Source organism: Ambystoma mexicanum, chromosome 1q (assembly GCF_040938575.1).
Source record: "Ambystoma mexicanum isolate Mex_15411 chromosome 1q, UKY_AmexF1_1, whole genome shotgun sequence".
Classification (NCBI taxonomy): domain Eukaryota; kingdom Metazoa; phylum Chordata; class Amphibia; order Caudata; family Ambystomatidae; genus Ambystoma; species Ambystoma mexicanum.
In genome coordinates, this window is record NC_090922.1 from 438959807 (window position 1) to 438980400 (window position 20594).

The following is a 20594-nucleotide window of genomic DNA, read 5'->3' on the forward strand; positions in this document are numbered from 1 at the left end:
ACTAGCATGTATTCCATTTTGATCTGATGACTAATAGTCAATTGGGCGCCTGTGAAGAGAGAGCTAAAAACAACCGTAATTCCTCCACCAATCCTGGGAGGGGGGGTCCATATTAAGTATCTTGTAGTTGGGTGGTAACTATTGGATCAACGTGGGGCCAGAGGTTTCCCCCAGCCATGTTTCGAAATGCAGGCAAAATCAGGCATAGTGTTGCAAGGAAGGTCGTGGCAGTGGGAAGTGTGGGCCGCGAGAGAGCGGGCATTAAGAAGCAAGCCTTTAAGTGGAGCAGAGGAGGAGAGCATACGTTGGCTAACTCTCACTAATGCCCTTCAGCCTTTCGGCAACAGTGTGACGGGCGGTGCAAATGAAAGTAACTGGCTCCGGGAATACAAAGCAGGACTTACTGTCATGGTGTTTGACCAGGGAACAGTGCCTCCCGTGCCGGCCGTTTTACGGACGGGCACAGACAGGCTTGACTTTGGTGCGACTTTGGTGTGCAAAGCGCACGCCTGCTGCAACCGTCTGCTGTGCTTTCTAGGGAGAACTGAGCAAAAGGAACACATACTATCACAGAGGCCAATCCCCTGCAGCCCAAGTGGATGGCCAGGGAAGACAGACTGCAGCGTGTGAGTGCAGCCAGAGAAAGCATAGACAGAGCCGGCAGCTGATATGCCCCACAGAGCAAGCAGAGGCCAGGCAACATCTCGCAGCGCATGCGGCTTACAAGGAAATAAAATAAGAAGAGAGGGAAATATACATTTAAGTTAGCAAACTATGAGCAAAACAAATAGGGCCTCATTACGGCGTTGGCAGTAGCCATGCCGCTATTGGCAGCATGGCTAGCACCAAAACCAGGTTCGGGTTCCCTGAATGGGGAATTACCGGGCCATTCCGAGTTTGGAGGGCCCGGTAATTCCCCCTACAGGGAACCCGGGCCTGGACCTTCCCCATTCCCATTTGAGCCCCCACAGGGCTCAATGTGAATGGGTGCAGGGAGCTAACAAGGGCCGATTACGACCGGCCCGTTGTTAGCTCCCTGGTTTCCTCGCGGGACCCGGTAAGGACGCCTGGTTTTGCCAGGCATCCTTACGGGGTCCCGCGAGGGGACCTTGTAATCAGGCGGAATGGGTTTAACGGGTCCGCATCCATTTGCGGCACCCGTTAACCCATTCCGCCATACTCGTAATGAGGCCCATAGAAAGTAGCGCACAGTCATGCGCCACGGCCCGGGAAGGCGACAGTAAAAGCAAAGCAACATAAAAGTAAATTAAACACTGTAAAACTGCCATTAAACGTAGCATTCGCTTAATGTGATTACAGCGGGTAGAGGCGACTCCTGCAAGGTGCTTGCCAAGCCAGGACTGACTACCTAAGAGCCAGAAACTGGCCAATCGCCTGCAGCGCAAGATGATGGCCAGGGAAGACAGACTGAAGCAGGTGAGTGCGACCAGAGAAATCAAAGACAGAGCTTGCAGCCGGTACCAGTCCCTGAGCAAGCAGAGGCCAGGCAGTCTCCTTACAAGGAAATAAAATAAATAAAATAAGAAGAGAGGGAAATATATATAAAAGTTAAGTTAGCAAACTATGAGCAAAACAATCAAGGTCATTACGACCCAGGCGGTAAGTACACCAACTTTACCACCAAGGTGTAAACTATGTTTACACCATGGTGGATGGCGGATTTACCACCCCATTCCAAGGTGAGTGGGGCGGTAAATCGCCATTTCCCATTTACCCTTCCCCATTCCCATTTTTGCCCCATAGGGCATAATGGGAGTGGGGAAGGCGCTAATTACGGTACCGTAGATTACGGAGCCGTAATTAGCACCAAGGCGGTTTAGCGCCATGGATTTTAACGGCTGCTAAAAGCAGCCGTTAAAATTGGAATCAGGCTTTAAGGGTTAACGACGGCGTTAACCCTTAACGCCTGTGTCTTCATGTGATGTCATAAGGTCTCTTAAAAACACTTGGTCAAGGCAATGACCCTTACAACGAATATGGACCACCCTCAAGTGGTTAAAGTTATGTGAACTGAATAATTAATTAAGTGACTTAGGGCCTGATTTACAAAAATGATTTAACATGGGACCATGTTCGCTGTGAAATTGCAGGGCGTGTCACAGGGCAGTGGGTCAAACATTTGTGCATAAACCTTTTACAGTGCAAGCTGGTCTAAGTCTTCTTTCTCGTTTTTCTTTAGTCTTTCTGCTAAATCACAGTACAGACTGTGTTCAACCAGCCTACACTTGGCGTTGTCAGTTGGTTTATGGAGCATTTATATGTCTTAACTAGTACCATACGAGGGTTACAAAGAGTACTGAACGTATCCACCAGTCATCTGTTTCAAAAAGGAAGAGCTCCTTTTTAGCTGTTGGTTGTCTTTCATTGTCTCTTCCCTTCCTATCAGGAGGAGTTGCTTGGGTCCTGAAGTTTATGCTATCATATATAGCCGCAGATAGGCCAGTCTAACCAAACAACATGTTGGAAACCTTACTAAATCATATCAGCATTCTCCAATGTGTACTTATCGAGTCATAGTGATTGTGACCAGCTAACACCAAACGGCTCCATCAGTGTGCATGTACACCATTGGCAATACAAGATGGCTGCCAAAATACAAACATAATCTTTCAGAATGTGAACGTCACATTGTGAAATGGAAGTATTTTCAGAGGGCCCCCTATACGTTAGTCACTTAACCCCTTCTTTCATATAACCAACAAAGTGAGCCCCTCTTTCTAACTGTCTAATTTGTACGTGTTAATTGCCTATAATTTAGAAACACAATCCGTTGCATAGCACACACCGTGCAACTCTCTACGCAAAATCAATACTATTCGGTTTACGCAATGTTAGTTATAAACAATGTAAAAATATGCTTTTGATTTTTATTAAGTTGCAGTAATACAATTCAGTCTTTCCTATGACACGTCTGTTTAAAATGGCCAGTTTCAAGGCTCTCTGCAGGCAGATGCACCGACGGCGTCAGCAATGTTTTTTTCTATATCAATTAAGGGTATAAAAATGAGTGCAGGGCCACGTTTCATTGTGGTACTCGTCCACCCAAAGCTGCAGGTCCTGTACCTGCTGAAAGCAGACATCTCTTTCTTTCTCTTGACAATGCCTTTGAAGATCTTCCACTGCAGGTTCTTCAGGTCTTTGAAATGGACACGCCCATCTCCTAAGATTGACAAGAGAAGTAACATTTAATTTGAGAATACAATGAACCCTGGCAATGTTATTAGAAATAGGACATACTTGTTTGGAGTACACTTTTAAAAGTGGCGACACAGCTGAAATTGGTCACCTCCAACCAGCATTGGCAAAGCCTGTAGGTCTGGCTTTGTAAATGCAGAGTATATGATTTTTCTTTAAAGCCTCCACAGAATAAAACGGACGTATCATTTACATTTGCAAAGCCAGACCTATCTGCTTGCTATTTTAGAATTGCTAATGGTTTCACTCCAAAATATCTGTCGGATCTTCCAGCTTATTTTGTGGCCTTATTCGTGTCTTCATTTCTCTGACACGCGCCTATCATGCATGCTGCAGAAATCTGCCAGATCCAATTTGCACACCCCATGTATCCCCGTTGTTGGGTTTAGAAAAGGCGCACACCTGAGGAGTGCCTGGAGAGTGCCGTTAGGCTGTGGGACCTGCGGTGGACACTGTTCAAATATTATCACACGTAACTTATTGGGACAACTTTGGACAATTTAGAAAACAAATACATTTTTTTGGTGAACTTTGGCCACACCCCCTTCCCAACACAAACGCTATTTAAACAGGGCCTCGCGCGTGCACCTGATGAGGAGTGCCTGGAACGTGCTGTTAGGATGCGGGACCTGCGGTGGACGATGTTCAAATATTATCACCAAGGTACATCTGAAGTGCGACTCATTGGAAAGATGTTGTTATTTGTAGGAACCCTGGCCTTATACTATATATATTTAATTTACAGCTACAAGGAACTTATTGTGACAACTTTGGACAATTTAGAAAAAACAATGTTTTGTTTTTTTGGTGAACTTTTGGCCACGCCCCTTTCTGCCAGAAACGCTATTTAAACAGCAACTGGTGCGCGCACCTGAGGAGTGCCTGGAGAGTGTTGTTAGGCTGTTGGGCGGTTGGTGTGTTGTGTGGTAATAATAATGTTTTTAGTGACATGTATGTTAACTTTTAGTTACTGTATCTGTTTTCTTATTGTTCTGTGCCAAGACTGAATTAATTATTGCTGACTTGGTGAATTCTACTGCAACGCTACTGTAATAGAAAAGATTGTGGACAATAGACTGCCCGTATTATGCCAGCAGTTAGCAAAAAATACCAACTGAGGAGCTCAAAATGATCGAAAGGCTTGACCGATGTTAAAAAAACTATTCTTAAAAAAAGCAACAGGTTAAAAATATAGACCAGAAACTACACACGATTGGTACAGCAGTGCGTGTAATTGAGGCTGCTGGGACAAATGGGGGAGCCCTCTACGGGCCAGGATAAAATCACAACCTATCTCAAACCCGTGAAAACTGCCACTGTTATGCTGTCACAAAATACCCAAACCGAAGCAGAAAACCAGTTTGATGGATGAGAGCCTTCTGTAATATCAGAGACTGAACTGATCGATAATAACTTGCTGTTGAACATGGTCCTTAATTTAAAAAAGATAACTGTGATCACCAACGAGAATGGTTCAATACAGAACAGAACAATATGATAGAGGCTCAATTACCCCTCATTAACTTGGAAAGGTCCCCTGACCCTGCCAAAATTGCAGCTAGAGCTTATGCATCCTCCCTTATTAATGAGACCTCTTACTCGTCATCGGATTATTCTGATGAAGAAACTACGCCTGAAACCGAACAAACAAAATTACGGAAAGCATTATTCTCACTTTGTACTGCCCTACATAAAGAACAATTGTTTGTTAAAGAGGGAGTTGGAAAGATCCTAGAGAGGATTTTAAAACTTGAAGATGTAGATAAAACTGAAGAATGTAGATCCGATATAATTGTGCAAATGGATGTAATTGTGCATCACACTCCTGGCTTACGGACCACGAGAATAAATCAGGTTGAATTTGATAATATCCTGGAGGAGAGTATTGAGCGAGAGGAATCTACGCATCACACCATTACTTCTCTAAACCCCCAAAAAGTGCAGATCAAAAAGAATAAACAATGATGTAAAGGTAAAACAAAAAGAAAATGGGTACTCAAGAAAAAGGTGTAAAGTAGAGGATCATTATCTTTGGCTGATACAATAACTGATAGAGTAGTTTGTGTTGAGGATGTGGATCTCTATATGATTGTTGAGACATCCAAAAAAAAAAAGAAACTGTGTATTATTAAAGAGTCAGCTATTAATCAAGAAAGGAAGAAACCTGAGTCTAAGACAATGAGGTCAAGTATCGAAGCCAAGGATAAATCAGAGTATAAGAATGTCTCTTACTATACTAGTGATGAAGAAATATTTGATATAGACAATGTAACATTCCACAACAACATTGAACTTTCCAGGGTGATACCCAAAACCAAAGGACAATGTATTTCGCCAAGCACGATAAATATGAAAGATATTTTACCTCATCCATTGGTTAAAACTACAAAAATCAAAATTACTGATTGATACAGAACATCAGCTAGCCCCTTCCTCAACATAAATAACGTTCTGGAATTACTACATCAAGTAACTGATCTAGAGTTGATAACCACAAAAGATATTAAGATAGTGCAGATTCCATATACATTCAATGAAGACAATTGGGCGATAGTCAATTATGTTTCCCCCATTATATCTGAGTTAATATTTGCCTATTCCAATCGTTTTTGTGAAATGGGGTATGAATTCACAAGAGTGGAAGAAAAATCTATTAAGATGATGAACAAAAGAAAGGATAAACCTGTGATAAACAAATGATTGTTGATGCCAATAGTCTTGTAAAAAAGATTGTTTAAGGTCTCAATGTGAATAACCAACTTGTTTTTGTACACACTAGTTGTGATGAAGTAGAATGACAAGTGGATGATATTGAGCCGTCCTTGAAGATACTAACGTGGAATTCTAGGGGCTATCACTCTTTTGTCTTCGATCCAGTAGGCAGATCATTTTTGTTGGAAGCTGACGTGTTTGCTATTCAAGAAAAGTGTTCTTTGAAAAATATATTGATCGATGGGTATTCTATAATATATAGGAAATCCTGCAGAGGCAAGAAGGGGAGACCACATGGAGGGCTGATGACTGGGGTGCGTAATTTTCTAGTCTTGAATGAATATTGTCCTGCTGGCAAAAAGTGATCATATGTTGGCAGGTAGAATATCTTGGGACAATGGTAGTGACACTGCTATTATGCTTGTAGTAAATATTTACAACCCCTCAAATAATATTTACTCTCTTGCAATTATTGAGGAATTAGAAAAAAACATTAGATGCTTCAAATGAAGAATATAGTACCTATCCATATATCATAATGGGTGACCTAAACTATCAATGATTTAGAGGTATGTTGAGGGTTGACAGTCTGCAGAACAAACATGGAGCGACTTCAGTACAAAATTGGGAGGAGGAGCCAATTAGGATTGACCCGTGGTTGACATGTATAAGTGTAAATAACCTTTTGCAACTCTTTCTGAACACCAGAATGGATTGTGATTTTGCCTTTACATGGTCGGTGGGGAATACAAGATCATGGATAGATTATATATTGTTCCTGGAACAATTGTCGGATTATATAGGTCAACTCAGCTAGGGAGGGTAGCCCGATAAGCAACATTCGCCCTAGGGCTGGCGGTATATGGGCCCTCTGAGAAACCTGAGGGTATTCTCACTCCTACTCCCCTTGCATTCTCTGTGCCGGTGGCCAGTGTAAGGCCATCATTCTTGGATCCTGACCCTAGGGGTGGAGAAGCGAGAGAGGATCACCTGGGTGGAGGGTCCTTGAGGAGTGGGAGTGGGGTACCCTTAGGTGAGACATGGTATTCCTCTTTCTCTTATGACAGTCAACCTAACTCTCCCCTGACTTTTATGGGTTATTGTAGACCAGTTTCCCCGGTGTTCCCATATACATCGTCTGACAGCACTGACACGAAGAAGAGGCAATTGAGAAGGATGAAGAATACCTCTTTTCACCACTCTGGTACTGGGAGGAAAGAGATGCCTATAAGGAACTGTAAGGGTCAGGCATGTCTCTCTAATCATGGTCAGGCAAGGCCAATTAGGTGTTCACACCTGCAGCCAGCCAAGGGGCTGCAGGTGCATATAAAGAAAGAGAAAGAGCAACAAAAAAGCAACAGGGAAACCTGAAAGCCGAGGAGCGAGAGGGAGACATCAGAGCAAAGGAGCAGCAGGAGAGCCATGTGCAGAGGTAGCCGTTGTGGTCTAGGAGGAAGAACCAAGATGCTGGCGTGAGACCCAGAGGACTTGTGGGTCCCAAAGTGGATGGGCTCTGTCATTTCCCCTGAGCCTGGGAGCCTCCAAAGCTCGGCACATGCAGCAGGAGCTGCTGGAGAGTGCGGAACCCCGAGATTGGCGTCTGCATGAAGTGTCGGAGGTGCCGGCGCCAAGGAGAAGCTGTGCGGCGAGTGAGTGAAGCTCACACTGATGGCCTTCCCTGCTTCTGGAGCAAAAGGGAAGCTGCAGGAACCATCGGTCAACTTAAAGAAAGCTGGTGAGGTAATCTTCTTGGGGAGGGTAATCCTGAGACTTGAGTTATTACATGTGTTTTCTTGGGAGAAAAGTCCCAAGATTCTTTTTGTTTGGATTGGACAACTTAAAGCTTGGGGAATGGAACCCAAGGATTTAGTTGGAATCTTACCCCCTTGAACTGAGAAGGTATGACTTTGAGACATTTTGTTGAAGGAATTGTTATATGCTGTGGAGAACCTTTATATACTTGCGTAAGGGAAGCTGAAAGAAAGCAGTGAGCTGGAAGAAGCTCAGAACATTATGTTGAACACTTTTTCTTTTGACTTTGATATCCCAACACATTTAGTGGTAATAGTTGTGAGGGCAAGGATATGTTTTGGAACAAAGTGTAGGGTGGGAGGCACAACGGTGTTGTAGTATATACTCAGGTAAGTAGGGTAAGGTATAGTCATAAGAATCCATGTGATTCATTCCAATAGGATTTCAGGTGGAGCAGGAAGAATCTCGAGGCCACTCGGGATTAAAAAAACAAAAGCCCAGACACACACCAGCTGTTAACAGCTGGTAGCCCTATGCTGCACTCCTTGTGGGACTTAGTCCCCGTAGTTTTATTGGAATCTCATAAGCCCAATCCAACTCCCTACAGGAGATGTTTAGGCCCACGAAGGTCGCTTCTGTAAGTTTGTTATAATGCTATCAGCATTCCCAAAGTTTACATACTATTCAATCAATCGACAATGTATATAAAACTCTGTCCATCTGCTCGTCTACAGACAGGAACCACAAGGCTGAGACAAGACAGAAATTAGGCAGATGAAATATGTTTATGTTTTACAAATAAAAGGTCAAATTTGCAACCACGCTATTACATAATAGTGTGGGATATCATTACAACAAAATGATATATTCACACATTCTGAAAAAATGACAGTAATATAGTTGAGCTGAAAAACAGTTCTCGCAAACACCGAAATGTGTTCCGATGTTTATAAACAATATAACATATAAATTAACAAAGGGATTCATTTGTGGCTGAACAAAAATACCACATTAACATGATTGTCCTTCTGGGCAGTGTAATTCTTTCTGCTCAGAGCTTCCTAAACACACTCATATCAAACCATGTGTGCCGACGCGTTTCGGATTAAACAAAATCCATCTTCAGGGCAGGATGTGTTACAGTTTCAACAGTGTTCATTCATAATTCCTAAAGAGGGTAAGGATAAACTAATTAGACCTCTATAGGAGATTTATCAAGTAGCTCTCAAGTGAAGTGAAGCACTAACCTTAATTCCTGTGTACGTAGAATATACGGAAAACTACCTATGTGGTAAATGTAAAGATAGAATACATAATAAGCGTTCATTCAAAGGCAAGAGTCAAATTCTCAAGTGATACAGATGAAACCTAGTCTACTCACCCGGAAGGAAGACAAATACCTCTCCTCGGGTAATGTAATGGTAACAGGCTGTGATTTCCAGTGAACAATGGCTGGGGGCAGGAAGAGAGGTAAAAGGTGTTTAGTTGATGTTTGGTGCATGTGTCTCCTGGCAGTTGTTAAGGCATTAAACTCAATGAGGTTAAGGATTAACTAAGATTCTCCCATCGATAATTCTTATACTCATGTAGGGAGTAAAATGAGCTTCCTACTGTATATACATTCGTGGAGAATATATTACAAGACAACTAAAAAGTAGTGCAGTCAATGACTTGCTCTAAATACTGCAATCGTACCGAGTTACTGGACATGATAATGTCCGTGACTAAAATGAAACACACCACTCATGCGGGGTGAGAATTTCACTCTAACATACACCTAGCAAGGTCTGATGTGTGTCGGAATGCTGACTCATTCTCCAATAATAGGGCGACAAACTGCATTAAGTAACCGCCTAAATGAGCACGGAGCAGTAAATGCTTAAGGTATCTCAGTAAAGACACTCACCTTGTAAAACCACGTAACTCCAAGGAAGACCGGGCAGCCCGTCGCCAAGACGCGCTGCTCGTTTGTGACTTGTTTACATGGTATTCATGGAGGCGGCGTGCATGCGCGTCTCGGCTCCTGACTTCCATCTTTGTGTGGGACAGGGCGTCTGCAGCATGGAGTTTGCAGTACGCCCATCAATAAATCATCCACTCTTCACTAAACTGGAGTAATGCAAAGGTCTAGGACCCAAAACAAAAGATATAAAAAAAGTGTCTAAACACTGTGGTGCCGAAATCGATCTAATTGTTGCATGCATGCACGTCTCAACTGCGTGGCGGCACTTAAGTGTGCGCGTGTCCATGTATTAAACAGGAAATAAGTGTGGGTTTGGGTGTCCTGTAAGGCACAGCTGATTATGTACACCAGTGCAGTTGTTCTGGGGATAATGCTGTATGGTATCACAAAAGGGAGTGTACAATGAGGAGATAGCGGTCTAATAGTGATCACAGGTAAGTCAAGATGCAGGGGCTCTCAAGGAAAAATTGAAGGCGGGAGGGGGGCATCAGAGCAGTATTCAACTGCATGGTGCCCCTACCTTCCGCTGTCACTTGGAGTGCGGTAACTGGGGTTAAGAACATTAAGGGCGGGAGGAGGGGCGCCAAGGCAGTAATCTACTGCACGGGGCCCCAACCTCCCGCTAGAACCCAGTCACCCCTCTTTACCCAAGGGTCACTCCATTGATGGTATGATGTCGAAACCAATCATCAAGATTCATTACCCCTGGACCTCAGTGAGGCTGCTAGACATAACCAATAAATACATGCCCACTGTGTCAATCTTGCGGTATAGATACCGTTCACATTCCGATCGGTGGGTTAACTAGCTACCTGTTACAAGACTCAAATGATATTGACTATAATTAGATCTCCCCGTGCCTAAGCCGTTCACAATCTGGAATATCACAGTGAACATGACAGTTGAATATATCGATTGCCTTCAAGACATATAATCACAAGTATCAAGTGAACTCAGTTATAACCATGACTCTGGCTCAAGATCTGGCCTCAAGCATGCTGTGCTGGGTGCTTAGAGGTACACTGTTAAAAGCACTACACTAACATTCTACAATGACAATCTACAAGCGACATTCCACCAATCATTAAAGGCACTAAAGAAAACACATCAGGTCGAATTCACAATTCATTCCTCTTGGGCTTAGACAATCCAAAAGATCAATCTAAGCAATCTCCCTCTGGAGTAGTCTCTTATGGACATCCCCCTCTCTTGGTCCCACCTTTACCTGCTCCAGTATCATACACTTCAGTTGGGCAATGCTATGTCTTGCTTCTAAAAAGTGCATTGATACTGGGGATCTGAGACTTTTTGTCCGGATTTTGGACTTATGCTCAGTCCAACGCAGTTTTGCCTTTCTCATGGTAATCCCAACATAATAGAAACCACAGGGGCATTTAAGCGCATAGACAACATTCGTGGAATCACAAGTACATGAATGTTTTAGTGTAATGGGCTTTCCTGTGTGGGGGTGAGAAATTGTGTTACCTAGAAGGATGTTACTGCAATGCTGGCAGTTATGACAGGGTTGGGTCCCCTTGTGTTTTGTCTGAGTCCCCTGAGGCAAGGGTAAGTCCGCTCTGACCAGACTATTTCTTAGGGCACTGCTATTCCTGCAAGCGAAAATTGGCAATTGTTGAAAGAGTGGTTGTGTTGAAGGGTCCAAGGATAGGTTTTGTACACAGACAGACTATTAAGTTGAATTCTTTGACAGAGACTTAGTTTTGTTCAGGTAGGGAACTCCCACCATAGCATATGGCAAGTTAGGCTTTCAACCATCCTGACATTTGAGTTAATAAACATTTTTTGTTTGAATTGTAAGTCTGTTGTCTGTGTCCTTCTTCATGATGCCTTCACAGACCTCACAGGGAGGGACTCCCCTTTTGGGGACAAGGACTCCTGTTCCATTAAGGAACTCCCTGAAAACCTTTCTTGTGAGCCACCAATAACATCCAGGCTTCAGATAAGTCCAAAAGAATGTATTGAAGGTGCCGAACCAGCGCCATGTATGGGGTTGGACCTACAACCTGCGGGAGTGAGCAAGGGGGGATAGGGCACCATAAAGGGGCAGTGGAAAAACACGGGACAGCTAAAATGCAGACATAGCATGAGAAGAGACCATTTGGGGAATCACGGGAGTGGGGATGTCTTATGTATATTAACAGCCCAAAGGGCCCACGTATAATTTGTACTCAATAGTGATGGCCTATCCTAAGTAGAATACACTCAACAGGGCTGGGAAATCCTGTTCCAAACACATGATCAACCTTCCGTGGGCCAGATGGGCGGGGGAGCATAGGTCACACAGCACATCACTGGCACACTGAGCCAGCTGCATCCTCACTGGGTGATGTCAACACTAGGCAGCAAGCCAATCCATCGGGCACTCGGGGATGGAGTGGAGGTGGACCTGAGCCAGTGATCCATTCACAAGGCTACGAATGTCGATCAGCAGGTGGTTGTGTGAACGAAAACTGAGCAGAGACTGATGCAATGTGGGCTATGCGGAGCCGCAAGGAAAAACAAAGAAGAGTCGGAGTGAACGTAGGAGCTGTTCAGAATCCGAGTGTCGTCCTGAGCTTGGAGAAAGACCCGGTGACGCTAGCCTCTGAGAAAGAAGGTAACGGGAGAGGTGGGAGAACTGGGGCGGGGGGTGCAGGGATCAAGAGTGCACTCAATCTACTTGTCCCAGTACCTGGACAAGTATTCATAAGAGTGAGAATAACTACGGGACTGAGTCTACTCATCCCAGGGCCTGGAACAGTATCCATAATAGTGAGAATAACTACGGGACTAAGTCTATTCATCCCAGTGAATGGAAAGTATCCGTAAGAGAGAGAATAACTATGGGACACACCATACTCGTCCAAGTGAGTGGGTCAGTGTACATGAGAGTGAGAATAACTCCAGTACTCAGCCTACACATCCCAGTAGATGCACAAGTATCCATCAGAGTGAGGATAACTCTGGAATTCAGTTTACTTGTCTCAAGGAAAGGTCTACTATCAGAGACAAGGAGAATCACAGTGGAACCTGTCTTACTTACCACAAGAAGACAGGAACAAAGGAACAAACCCAGTGGTGCGGGCTGTCGTAATTATCACAAATAGAAAGTCAGTTTATCACACCAAAAGAAAGTTAATATGAAATATATTGTTCAAGAGAAAGTAAGGACCAGAGGGATAAGAGAACCAGGATCAGACAAAAAGGAATGTCCATTCCCCTACAGCATTGGAGGAAGGGAACTTCAAAGAGACACTTCAAGAAATCAGAGTACCAAGGGATCAAAACCCAAACACAGTGTGGAGACAAAGTTTCTCTACAGAAAGAAAAGGGACCCCAAAAAGGTCAAAATTCCCAAAGTGGAATTTAACAAGTTAGTCCAAGAAATAGTCAAGAACTATTTAGAAATCATCTACAGGGGGTCGAAAAGCCTAGCCAGGAGAAGAGAGTCATTCTCCTGGGTTTTTTGTTGTTTTCTCTTAGTGGTAGGTTCAGTTCAGATTAGCTTTGCGATGGAGGACAGACTGTTTACTTTTTGTACATCCCTACTGACGATGAGCACCCCAGTTAGATTTGTTAGGTAGGGAAAGCCATAGATAGGGATAGAAAGGCTATTTTCTGATACTTTAAATACATCATATGTGAACATGCTAAAATTGCTCTGTCGCATTCCTCTGACCTACGACACAACACTTCCTCATTAAATTAGAATATGAATTCTTCTGAGCGTTCTCTAGAGGGGCTCAGCGTGACTCATGTTGACACATAGGCAGAAAGGGCTGGGCTAATCCCTTTTGGCTTTCTGGTCTGATTGTGTGTGGCGCAGTCTATCTGGGGTCTAAGGATGAATGAAAAATTACTTCCAATGTCAAGATGTAAAGACCAGATTCTTTCCCAAGCAAGTTTGCTGGTTTAGACCTGCGATTCAATCCACTTATTTTGTAGATCCTTGGTTCTAAATGAGTTAACTAATGTTTGCTATCAATCCATTCCATTCAAATATAAGAATGTTCTCGAGGAGAAACATCTCCGGTTCCGGAAGCACCTCAAGACCTTCCTCTTTGCTTCTGCTTTTGCCCCCCTTCTCCCCTACTGATCTGCTTCTCTCTCTGCACTGTGCACCTGGCCACCCTCTATCCTCCGGGCCCAGGTAGCTGTTCACCTTGTCACCCTTCTGCACTGCTTCCGAGCCACCCCTTGCACTGGGGTCTATATCTGTACCCATACAGTCCCCCATCTGCTTTTCTTCTGCACTTATCTGACATACTCTGCTAAACCCAGCACTTGCCACTTGCTGGCTGCACTAGGACTATTTATTGCCTTTATTTATTTATTTTATTTATTATTATGTGTCTGTTTCTCCTCTGTTCCGCACTTTCCACTTCTCTCCCCTTCCATGCACTTTTCCCCTTTTTCCCTTTCCCATGCACTTGTGTGTTCTCAATGTCACTGGGCCTAGTAAGATCGTTGTTCTCCCCTCTTCCTCTGCCTTGCCTTGTCGCGCTCTGAAACACTTGTGTACGAGTGCGATATAAATAAAATATCAATTAAAAAAATATAGGGCTTGTTGAACACAACTACAACCTGACAAGAGTCTCAGCAGGTACACATAACCAGTGCTTCTGCTGTATTAGAAGGGGGATGAAGCCCTGGCAGGGTCTAGAGAATAATATGGCTTAGCCCAGTTAGTTAGGTGGGCTTCAAGCTTCCTTTGTCTTCCAAGCTTGAGCAGGGATCTATTCTCTTGTCAACGGTGTGGCAAGGGTCACTTCCCAGTAGAGTTGCCGTCTGGATTAAGAATGTCCTGCCTCACTTCTCCTAAAATCAAGATGGTTGAAACCACACTTCCCTTGTATATAGCCTTTCTGGGCTCGAGCATACATGGTCTGGGAAGCTGTCTGCTCCTTCTTATTGCTGCTGTCTGCTCCTACTCAGTGCTGATGCCTGCTCCTGCCCACTGAGCGCACAGCACTGTGTTTGAATGCAGTCTTTGGCAGTTCCTGTATTCCATAAATGGAATAGCGTTTTCTTTTGCATGAGGGTTTCATTTTAAAAAGGAATGAAAAATGCAGCAGCACTGTTGTAGAATACCTAATAGGGGCGAAAAGAAGTCAAGCATTTACGATGCTGTAAAAATCAGATGAGGTCACCACACCCAAATCACGCATTTACGTGACCATTTTTCTTCTTCAAGGTTAGGTGGGGTGCACACCTCTACATATAGCAAATATCTGGAGATTTGTTTTGGAGTGCAACACATCCCTGAAAATGTCCCTGTGCCTCATTAAACTGCATACTTTATTAGTGAGTTACTAACATCAAACAGTATTGCATGGTATATGCAGGACAAATAGCTCTACCCCTCCCTGTCTGTCACCCATCAGTCCATCACAAAGCCAGAGCACATGACGGTTGGTGGGCCTCCCCGTCACCCCCTTCATTTGCAACTTCTGTACATGCGTAGTTTCTATGGACACAGACCGTTTTTAGGACCCTGTAATGCCAATGGCGCTGTGAGTGGCGCTCCTTTTGTTTCGTCTTCGTGGACATTTACAATTAAGAACTTTTAAGATGAGGAAACGTCTTTGAATGAGAGCAAGCACTGCCAGTGGCCAAGTTGGGCTTGAAGGGCCTCGGAAGGACAATGTGGTAGGTCTCTCGGTCACTTGTTTTACCATTTCTGCAAGACTTATGGAGCAGGACAGCTGTGCACTTTTTTTATTTTACTGTACTTCTTCTGACACCAAACCGGCTAAGGGCACTTCAAGCTTCTACTGAGTTCACAGCACAACCTTAGAAGCATCACCTCCGTGCTTCAAGGCAATCTCCCGATACTCAGCAGAGACCTTCTGAGCATAAGCTCGCAACTTCTTCCTTCCCTCTCTTCTAGGGAACTCACTGAGGAAATGGGCTGGCCAAGGCTTGCTCCTCGGGCTTCCAGGCAATTCATCTCCAGCAGCACGCGAGGTCTCATAGCTCTACCAGCCCATCAATGAAGCAAGAGTGTGCAACCAGTCCTGCTGATAGGAGGTCCAAAAGCAGACAGACCTGCTATGTCGTCAATAGTCAATCATTTAGGGACACTTGGTAGGCAAGGCGACACACCTCTTCCGCTATAAAGAGGTGTTTAATGAAAGAGGCTCAGAATTAGTGGCCCGCTGTTTGCCATTGGAAAGCTAAACCTTTGAACTTAATTGGTATGGTGCCAACCCCCCATGTGTACAGTGGGAATTTCCTTGAAACGAAAACACCTTCCTTCTTTTACTGGAAACACGATTCGGGCATGTGGCACAATGGTTGACTTGCTAGATTGCCAAACCCCAGTCCCATTTTGACTCCAAGCAACATGTCTTTCTGCAGTGCATTCTGGTCAAGCATTTCAGCAGTTTTGGCCCCATCCGGTTACTGCTGCAATAAAGGGACACACCTTTTTAGTCAAATGCTAAGCCCCCATTGGTTTAGTGCGGGACTTTGTTGGGGTTCTTTTAGAGAGATTCTTCCTTAATAGAATGTTTCTTCCACATAAAAGGTTCACTCAGCACTGTTCTGTCTCACACAGTTGGGCTCTCGTGTGCAGTTTCAGAGATAATTGCAAGCTGGCAGTGGAAACGTTCACAGACTGAGACAATACACAACAATTCTGATAGATAAAATATCCATAGGTTTTCCAAACATTCACTCTATTACAGAAAAGAACTGCTCCCTAGGGAGGGTATGAACACAAAGAACGTCCACGTCTGTAGTGGCACCCTTGACAAACAAACAGACGCTATATTGAACGTGTAGATAACTACTCAGACCTGGGTGTGTGTTGTCTTTGTTGTGCCAGGGGTAGAGGCACATCCCATTTTTCTCAGCATTTTTAGGGGCTGTGGGTACCCTAAGAAGTCAGGAGAGTGCCAGCCAGCGTTAGCAAGCACAAACACCCAACCATATGGGACTATCCAAAGGAGACTCTTGAAAACGCACTCCCAGCCCTTCCTTCCTACTGAACCCTGCAGCTCCCGGGTGAATGCTGCACCCCGCAGTCCCAATGTACAGGGGAAGAGGCTAGTGAAAACAAGGGACGGTCCGGAACAAGCTCTTCACAGAATCCTTGGTAAATGCAAAGGAACTGAGACTAGTTGCTAGCATGAATGAACAAAGATGCAGGTATGGGAAAGGGATGTAGAGGGCTTACCCAGTAGAGAGCTTTGAGACACTGTGCCACGCTGGCCCCTATGTGCCCCTTCCTGCCCCCTGTAGATCAGGGGCAAAGGCAGGGGTAAAATCCCGAAGCTTCAGGGAAAGAACTTGCCGAACAGGACCAAAAGATGCGGTGACAGTGCAATGGCTCTGCCAGTTGGGGATCGTCACTCAGACTGCGGGGGCAGGAGCGCCAGAATCCAAGCACCTAGGAGTTCCAAAGCCATGGCGGCAGAGCGAGAAGATCCAGGGAGGCAGCGTGAGAGAAGTAAGGCTGACGCGGGGGATACACAAAAGGAACAGGGTAGGCAAGAGGAGTGGGCGAGGAGCCAAGTCAAAGGTCTGATCAAACATGGGGGGTGGAGGTGTAGAGGAAGCTGCCAGAACTCTAACATGCAAAAACCAAAATAACCCAAAAAGTCTGCATTGGATGCAGTTAGCAAAGAAGACTTGGGAGTGCAGGTGCATTCACAGGGAAGTCCTTTTATGAAGTAACACAATTCAAGTATGAATAGATATGAACAGGGACCCACTGGTGCTCAGCATCCAGGTAACTGGCTTTCTAATGTTCCTGGGTGGAACAGTTCAGTGAAACACATTCCATTAGTAACATCATTCAGATGTCGACCTCACACTCACGCATCACACACAAGAGAGGTCAGGGTAAGAAGCCATCTACAACACATCACCCTTCCTTATTTTTGCAAACAACACAGCATATGTAACACCTCTCCCTTCCTCATGTTTGATCACAATACAGTCGCCCATCTGACAACAAACCTCTGTGATCTGAGCACATCTGAAAAGCAGAACCAAACCAGAAAAGTCGCTGGAATGTGAAAAACACAACCATCCCAGTTGCTGGACAACGTAACATCAATTCATAATTTACAGCTTCCCCAGTTGTTTGATAATGAACATTCTGCATATGAATGGCAGCCAGTTGCTGTAAAACGTAACAATATGTGGTGTGACGAATCAAGTGCATTCGTCCCTTTTCCCAAAGGGGGAGATGTTGCCTTTGATACTGGGGAGGTGAGACTGTTCTGCAAGACCCTCCCTAGGTGTCTGGCCAAGTAGGACCTCACTGGGAGAGATTCCCCCTTAGGAGACGAGGAACCCCCTAGGACACATATCATAGCAGCATATATGGGACTACCTGCTGTGAAGAATAATGTGATCCCTTTATGTTTGTCTGAAGGCAATGCTAAAAACAAACCAATTTGGAAAAGGAAAAGAAGATGTCTTTTTAAGGAGAGAGGTACATTTAACTGAGACAAGTGGAGTAACGAGAGAGAGAGAGAGAGTGTCGTAAGCAAGGGAGGACCCCTGATGTGATCATGCCTGGGAGTAGCGGAACAAAGACGAGCCACAGAGCCCACGACTTTCGAGGAGATGAAGAATGCCGAGCATGAGATGCTGGAGGCCCGGCACATACAACAACGGGGAGACTGTTGTGAAGCAGGAGACAGGAATCCTGTACTAGGTGGTGGCGTGGCCACAACCAGATCGTGGTAAGGTGGATGCCCGGCAAAGCATGCTGAGATCATCAGAGCAGGGAATGTGAGCAGCTCCCTATTGCCAGCAGCTGTATACGCACCAACCGGAAGGTAAGACGAGAACGGGAAGCTGATGAACCCGAAGTATGAGAAACCAGATACGGAAGAGGACTGCCCGAGCGAGTGCCGAGCCCCGCAACATTCCCTGCAGATACAGAGGTACTGTGGAGAACAGTAAAAGAGGGAGGAGGCCCACGCAAGAAATTCATCCCAGTCGTAATGACGAGATATTCACTAACAAACTGTTTAACTAGAAGTGTGAAAAACAGATACAGAGAATAACGAGTAACCCTGTATGGGAAATAGTTAAATATTGTAAACGGATACCATGGAAGGAAGGGAAATTACCCTATGAGTTTAAAGGTGAAGAGTGGAGAACGCCTGGCATAAAATCCTGTAATGAGGGATGTGAGATAAAACTACCAAGTGAACAAGATAGAGAAAGAGCCAGTTATAGAGAGAGAACCCAGGAAAGGGGATTGATCAAATTGGATCAAGTTCAAACCAAGCTAAGAAAGCATGGGATAACAAACTGTGAAAGATCTACAAATGTAGATGAGACTGTGGGAAAGTATCTCAAGGAGAATTATAACAAGTATATCAGTACATCAGTAAAGAGACGATAAGACCCAAGAACATTGTGGAAGAGCTACAAGAGCTTATTAAGGAGATATCCAGAGGGATTATTCTAGACGTTTTGTATTAGGAATCATATGGAGTTAAATAGAGACCTTTAAAACACCAGGCGATAAAAGAAGGCCAGGGGAAGAAAGACAACCCCTTGGCCTTGTTTGAGTTGGTTATATTAATGGTAGGGTCAGGTAGAGTTGGTTATAGGTGAAAGGATCGAATGGCATTTTGTCGAGTCAAAAGGACTGAGAAAAAAAAGGTTCAAATGCATTTTTTTAAAAAAATTTATGGGGGGTTCCCCCCGTTTTCTTTAGAAAAAACATTTTGTTTAACTATATTAAATTTTAAAAAAAACATTAAAAAAATGCATTCGAAAAATTGTTTTTCGATCCTTTTGACTCAAACTTTTTGTCATTCAATCCTTTATATTCTGTCAAATGCCTGGACACTGGTAGAGTTAGGTTTGGACTGAGGACATTTTACTTTGGGAAAACTGACGAACACCTTTAGTTCCTTTAGATAGGCAGGGAAATCCATCTAGCAGGAGCGAAACATAGGCCTTATTGATTTCATTTCATTAAAAACAAGTCAGAAAGTACTGCACGTGTCCGACTCCTTCTTCCGACCTGCCACAGTGGAAACAGCAATCATCACAGTTGCTGGATTCATGCAAACTGCAGCCATCTCAGTTAATGGACATTGTACTAAGCAGCACTCACACTTGCTGAAACAAGCATCACGTTTAAGAATTGCCACCCAGTTGCTCTGGGGACAGTCACACCATGCAAAAACATCACATCATAATCACACCATGTAAAGCCACCTGCTAATAAAGAAGGGTATCTCTCGTAGAACAATGAAGTGACCTGGTTCCAGCACCCACACCAACCTCCGCTCTGGACCCCTTCACATATCTGTACACCGTGCCCTCCTCCAGTATAATATCTGGCCAACAATAAAGCATAGGGATTGCACAGTGTAACCAATTATGCAAACACAACAGGAAAAGGAACCGTACAGTCTACACTTTGAACTGCACACGCACCCCAAGATGCAACATAAGACCAACCACAAAGTCATGTAACTGCCTTAAAACTGCTATACAGTGTTGGGCCATACTCCTCCAACACGATATCCGCTGCACACGCATGCGACCAGTACCTACGTTATTAATAACAGAAGTAGACTCCACCCCAGAACAGACACTGATCACCGAATCCTGTGACCCTTGCTAATCTGTTCACTAGCTACACGTATAATTACTCCAAAGAACAAATGAACTAAGATGCATGGCTCAGTACCACAGCCACGCATAGCTATACACCACCGCATGGTACCTGTGTCCATAGCCATGCACTACCTTACACCAACCAACCACATGAACCAAAATGCATATTCTCCAAACAACCAGACAAACCATGACCTCAGTCACGCATAAATATGCCAAAATAATAACCCTAACCGACATGGAAACTCCAATCTGAGCCATGCCAGAACCCCTACCACTATACCGCCAGACAACAATGTATTAGATCCGCCCGGCATTCAGAGGACAGCGACAGTGACATACTCTAAAA

The 20594-nt window shown here is 44.4% G+C and overlaps 1 protein-coding gene across 2 annotated transcripts in view; it reads right to left on the bottom strand.

The window, feature by feature from the left end:
* Positions 1–2854: 2854 nt before the first annotated feature.
* The window catches only part of LOC138521430 (uncharacterized), a 395158-nt gene continuing 377418 nt past the window's right edge, over positions 2855–20594 (bottom strand). The window contains exon 3 of one of the 2 annotated variants that reach the window (XM_069634272.1): positions 2855–3181. In XM_069634272.1, the coding sequence (XP_069490373.1) occupies positions 2952–3181 (230 nt within the window). In that variant the 3' untranslated portion in view covers positions 2855–2951. The remainder of the gene's footprint in view (positions 3182–20594) is intronic. The other variant, XM_069634263.1, reaches the window with a different exon arrangement.